General features: G+C 39.0%; 2 protein-coding genes across 3 annotated transcripts; both read right to left on the minus strand.

Annotated features, from left to right (window-relative positions):
• Window positions 1-657: 657 nt before the first annotated feature.
• Window positions 658-3,037, minus strand: LOC147295181 (Prefoldin chaperone subunit family protein). 2 transcript variants are annotated; one of them, XM_086233051.1, is made up of 7 exons: window positions 2,824-3,037; window positions 2,552-2,581; window positions 2,220-2,321; window positions 1,796-1,903; window positions 1,586-1,640; window positions 1,084-1,188; window positions 658-983 (listed from the first exon to the last, which is right to left on the minus strand). In XM_086233051.1, exons 1-6 carry the CDS (start codon window positions 2,913-2,915, stop codon window positions 1,120-1,122), a joined length of 456 nt encoding a protein of 151 aa, XP_086089177.1. In that variant the 5' UTR covers window positions 2,916-3,037; the 3' UTR covers window positions 658-983; window positions 1,084-1,119. The 2 variants fall into 2 exon arrangements, with proteins under 2 accessions (XP_086089177.1, XP_086089176.1); XM_086233050.1 differs by lacking the exon at window positions 658-983 and having other exon boundaries at window positions 1,005-1,188; window positions 2,824-3,036.
• A 578-nt stretch (window positions 3,038-3,615) lies between these two features.
• LOC147295182 (Son of sevenless protein) lies at window positions 3,616-5,562 on the minus strand. Its single transcript, XM_086233547.1, has one exon. The coding sequence runs from the start codon at window positions 5,118-5,120 to the stop codon at window positions 4,044-4,046; it is 1,077 nt and encodes a 358-aa protein (XP_086089673.1). The 5' UTR covers window positions 5,121-5,562; the 3' UTR covers window positions 3,616-4,043.
• Window positions 5,563-6,072: the final 510 nt, after the last annotated feature.

Consider the following 6,072-nt stretch of genomic DNA (forward strand, 5'->3'; position numbering starts at 1 on the left):
TCCAACCATGCATCAATACATTTCTGCTGGGTAAGTCTACCGTCCACGACAAATCACAACAGTGTGTTTACTGTTCAGATTTTTATTTCTCTCATAATTGTCTTCATATTTAAGGGTGTTATGAATCCGCTTTTTTTTTTTTTTTTTTTTTTCATTGTTGATAGAATCCTGCAAATTTGAAGAGTTTAAAATTTTTTTGAGAATCATGATAAACCCACAAATTAAAAATGTGTTAACGACTTAACGCGTTGGCCACTCTGAGGGGTTTTGTTCAAACATAAATACATAATAATACCGAAGGAGAAGAGCCTTTTGTACTTTGTAGCCATTGATTTATATGGCTTTTCAATCAGCTTCATGCGCTGTCCCTTCCATCTTACGCAATCGAGTGAGCCGTGAGGTGACAAAAGATGGCATCTCCGTTTATTTTGTTGGGCACAAACCAGACGAATTTGTTGAAGTGCCATCAAAATCAAGGGCACTTGATGATGCGTGTGAGTATGTGACACTGGCTAGTGATTTCTGTGTATTAATTTTTTTCTTCTTTTCCTTTTTTTCGGGATAATTTTTTTTTTGGTCTGCCCAAACTCCCAAAAAAAAAAAAGCTCAGCCCATGAGGTGTCATTTGGAAGCCCAGACACCCTTTCGACTGCAAAGTTGTTGAGTATTTCCGTGGGTTTACTTTTGCCCTTGATCCTTGGCCCTGTGCAATTAATTTGAAGAGTTTGTTGCCAACTTTGCAAATTGCAAAATAGTTTCTTCTAATCTTCATTGTTGACCTTGACAGCTTGACAGGCCCTGCCTAGGTGATTCTTTTTTTGGCCGGTGCCTAGGTGGTGTTAGGTTTACTGCTTGACTGGTTACCCTTCAAAAGTAATTTCACGATTGGGCTTGGGCTTGGGCTTGGTATTGAGGAGGTCGACTCATTTCAAGTTTACCATACATGATGATGAGGAATGCTAGCTACCATATCCCTCACACGACTCCAAATATGAAACAACATAGAAGCATGTCAACAATTGATTATCAAGTTAAAAGATATAATTGTAAACAAGACATCTAACCGTCTCTGATTTCACTTACAACTCATAAGACATCCAAGTAAAATAAGTTATTGTATCAAAAAATGCGCTCTGGCACAGGTTTCTCTGCTGGAAGCTGGAGTAATTCTCGAATCCCTTCGTGTACCTGCAAGCAAGTTATAAGATTGTTGTTCTCATAACCCAAAAAAGTAAAAGTAATATACTTGTTCAACTGGATCAAGGCAACACTTTCAGTAGCATGCTAATTGTGTACACAACAAGGAATATGATATTCAAAAGTTCAAAAAGAGGAAAAATAAAGTGAGGGTCAATCCCTAGACCACAATTTCATATTGCCTTATCCAATGACTCCATCTTCTACCATCTATCTTGAAAGCAAATAATATTTATGTTATTAGGAACACTAATTTATAAAAGGCACAAAAAAAGTGTCCTTGCAGTTGGAAGAGCATCAAGAAACGTCCCGGTTCTGCAACCCATGCCAAGGGAAAATATGTAAAACGAAATGGAAAATTGGAAAGCATCATTGGAAGTGAACATACCAGCTTGATACGGGCTTTAATTGATGCAATAAGATTTGTATACTCTTCAATTTGCCTACAGTGAGTGATTGAATGCATTAAGTTTGAGAGGAAAAAATTAGACTGAAGGTAGCAGAACAGGGGAGGGGGGTTGTAGCTGTAAAAGCCGTCCTACATTAACAAAATTTTCCAAGAAAACCACTCTAAACAATTATACCCTAAAACTTGTACCTGTCTAACTTTTCTTCTCTTTGACAGATGTATTTTAAAGCTTCAGACCAGGTGAACTCTACATGGAATCCTAGTCCAACATCTACAAATATGCACCTTGTATCTGGCCTGCAAACATGCATAAAAAGAAAAGATTAAAACAATTCAAAGGGAAATAAAACTAGGAATGGTAACAATTTTAACACAACTGCTAATAGAAAATAGGAACATATAATGCTTTTGATGCATAAGTCCAATCCATGATGATAGTAACTAGCCTGATAAACCTAATAGCAACAGAGTGAATAACAAAGTACCATTAAAAAAGTTCAGGATTTAACAGTGACTTCTAAAGGAAAATTGCACAAACATAAGATGCATGCATCACTATCACACATTGTAGAGAAGAGTGAGAGCACCAAAAGGAAGAGATCAGCACACTTACACGTCGGCTTGCATATACACCTCAGAGCCAAGATTGACCAACGTCCTAAGACTGGTTACACTATTTTTCTCCAAATTCTCGATGTTCTTCCGCAAATCCGAGCTTAAAATAATAAAAGTTAAGTAAACACCTTTAACTAGAAAAGATCACCAAATGGGGATGCAAACTTCAAAGTATAAGATATTCCTTCATCTAACTTAAACAATGAAAAAAACCAAAACAAATTTGTGTGGCAAGAGGACTAAATTACAAGTGTTGTATTTCTGAAGAACCCCATTACTAAATTTAATTACAATGAAAGAGGGAAATTGAAGGAAAACCAAAAAGGATACAAAACTTTTTGTTGTTCAAATACCTTGTCCCTGCAAAACAAGAACAAAAAAAAAAAAAAACTGTTAAATAATCTATAGGAGCTTCTCTTTCACCAGTTCATACAAGCAATTAGAAAGAAACTAAGAAACCCTAAACAGAAAACTGAAAGCATATGTATGTACTGCTACTGGAGCTCGGTAATGTCCAAAAAGTACCCCAAAAAATAAAGATAATAATAAATAAGAGACACTTGATTCGAAAATAACTTCCACATAAGCAGGTGAAAGGTTACCGTTGAGCGATGGCTTGAACAAGGTCTGGTTTGAGGCGGCGATCCACGAATTCCTCATATATCTGTGTTTTTTGTTGACGGAAGCTGTCCATGAGTCCTATACAGATTCTTAGGGTTAGAGTATAGAATATAGAGTCAGAAGGTAGACGACGATGCAGTAGAGGACGTGTGTGTTTTTATTTGGTCTTTTTTTTTTTGGCCACTGGTCTTTTTTCTTTCTTTCTTAGTCGGTTGGTTTCTTCAAGTGTTACCGGTATTTGATCTCAGCCGTTGGAAGCATCCATCGAAGGTACTGGCGTACGGCGTCGTTTCTTTGGCTTTAGGATATGCTAGCCCAAACCCCTGGAATGGACTTACGGGGCATAGGCCCAACTTGCCTTCAGTAACTCAAAGACTGTTAGCTGCAGGGAAAACTTTTTTTTTTTTTTTTACTTATATTAATTTTCACTTATAGGAATACATAATTATACAAAATTGCCACGCAGAACAACTTCACCACTTCCATCCAAAATCCTAAGCAATGGCATAACAACAAAGAAACCACTGAACTAGCAAAAACTCCACATCTATAAAGAAACAGTACTTCCCCATTGGCACAATCATTCTTGATTTAGCTTATTGCCAAGTATGCTCAAAGAATAACAAATAATCCCCACTACCAGTTAACCTCCAAAACTCGAATACTTGATTAATGTCAAATGAAAATTATCCTTTGATAAGGTTGTTGAATGAGAGTCATGCCATCATTTAAGGATCTTGTTAGAGAATAAATCTGCTAAATCACAATTCATGTAGAAGTTCAACAAATAAAGTTTTATAAATTTTAAGTAATTACTTGTATCAATGACACTAGATGTGCATAGTATAACAGGAAAAAAAATGAATTGAACTATGAATTCTAAAATTACTTTTTCAGGAAACGACGCTTTTCATCACTTTTTGCAAATACCAAAACTTCAGATGCCTTTTTCTCATTCTTCCCTCCCTTATAAATCTCACAAGAAGCCAATTTTTGCACTTAAATGAAGCATATATCAACTAGCAGGAGGCGGTTGAGGTTACTGCCATGAACCCCCGTATGAAAGGTTGACCAATGCACAAGTTTGCACTGTTTAATCCATGGTAATCACAACTGGCAATAAATCCTAGTTTTTCATATAGCAGCTCCCCATCTTCAACATTATTGAATCCAAGATGTTAGGCTGATGGGGTATCTGGTGTCATTGAATACCAACTGATTCAGCAGAAAAGGTTTTGGTTTCTAATATTGATTGAGATTCACCATCCAAAGCTGTTTCCATCTTAAAAGATCTGCAACTGAAGTAGAAAACAGCACTCATCATGGAGTCAATAAGCACTACAAATGAGTACATAATCACCAAAAGAGGCCCTTCCCATATGCGGGAAGACCCATCTCCATAGCTCAGCGTCTTCACTCTATGCTCAAACAACCCCTCAACAAACGCCATTCCAATAGTCGATCCAAGAAATATCAGAAGACCCACCTGAGTCTGGCCCCTGATTAAAACCCCAGACTGAACCAATGCCTCTGGTCCTGAGACATCCTCCAATACAGATATCACAACAGCGATGTTGCAAATAATGATAGCGTTGGCAAAAACAACCGAGAAGATGAGCCCAACCACCATTGCAGCATATACAATATGATTAGGTGAAAACCCAACTATGGAGCATGTATTGCACACAGCAAGAAGAAGAACCAAAAACAAGGCGAGGCAACCAACAATCACCATACACATCCACACATATGTGGAAACAAGCCGCCTCCATATATTGCATATAATTAAGTAAAACTCGGACGCATCAAACTTCTTGAGGGAATAACTCCAGTACACAGAGAAAACAACCGCGGCTTTAGACAACAACGACAATGTGATGTACAGAGGAAAGCACATGGTTGATGAGATAGCCATCTCGGCGAACTTCTGGCATGAGTGACTGATAAAAGGCCACAAAGGGAGTCCACTGGACTTGGCAACTAATAACAGCCTAATGGTTAGTCTCTTTACAAGTGTCTGGTCAACTAGCAAATTCGACAAAAGCAAGGCGGACACCGGGCAAATTAGCAGGGTGGCAATGGCCAAAAAGCCCCACGAATTGTACCGGAGAATTCTCACGGTTTCCCTCAAGATTTCCAGTGCATTCATTGAATGGAACCTATGATTATTATTACCAGACGGTTCTAGCTCAAATCTTCTCAAATGGGTTTCCTCGGATCCCTCTTTTTTCGAATGATCCAATCTCATTCTTGGAGAAGTTTCAGTGTAAGCTTCCATTTTCTCTTTCTTTAATCAATATTTCATAACAATTCAACAAATCATTGTTTATGTATATATCAAATAAAGATCTAATAGAGCTAGATTTAACTCATGAGTGAAAACTGAGAAGGCAGATTTACATGAAAAGCTTTAACGGCGATGAAGAAATGCGAGAATCAGATCTGGGGAGTCACGAATTGGCGCGGTACAGTACCTTAAAAGCTCGAGCCCACATTGATGGTGATGATGCAGAGGCGTTTGGCGAGGCAGCTGCGAGGGATTGGATGGAGAAGAAGGCGTTGAGAGGAGCTGTACCTCTCATGGAGGATCATGGAAGGAACCTTTTGCTTTGTCCGAGAGGCGTGTGGGTGTGGCCTTGTTCAGGTTAAACGACTTTCTTCCAAATTGCGATTCTGCGCGTCGGTGTGTTTAACTTGGTCGGGCTTTTATATCGGATTGTATGGAGCTCACAGCTTCACTTCCTCAAGTCTTTAAACGGTGACGTTTTGACTTCCGCTACCAGAAAATAACAGATGTGAAATAAGTTTCAAACAAAATAAATGTTAATGAAACACCTAAAACATGCACATACTGATGGAGTTCTAAGGTTGGTAAGTAGTGCTTAGGTAGGATATGTGTCACGGGCTCACTTTTTTACGCAGTGGAATTTGCCCGTGCGGCGCCAAGATTCCTCTGAATCAAGGCCAGCCATCCTTTCTCTATGCTCTTTTCAAGATTTCGACCCATTCGTTGCCTCCTTGAGGTTTCCCAACAAGAACTACTCATCTCGAGTCTCGCTCGTAGCGACTATACGATTGCTTCCTTGTGTCAAGGTTCTCAGCCTAGACACTCGCCCGATCGATAGGTTCTTATGACGCCGGCATTCCATTCTCACATGTCGGGTCTTACTATGCTCCCACGTCTCATTTGTCATGGCACTAAGGCCTAGCTCGCGCCCATAGTCCTTTCC

The sequence above is a fragment of the Dryas octopetala genome, chromosome 2, assembly GCF_963921425.1.
Source record: "Dryas octopetala chromosome 2, drDryOcto1.1, whole genome shotgun sequence".
NCBI classification, from domain to species: Eukaryota; Viridiplantae; Streptophyta; class Magnoliopsida; order Rosales; family Rosaceae; genus Dryas; species Dryas octopetala.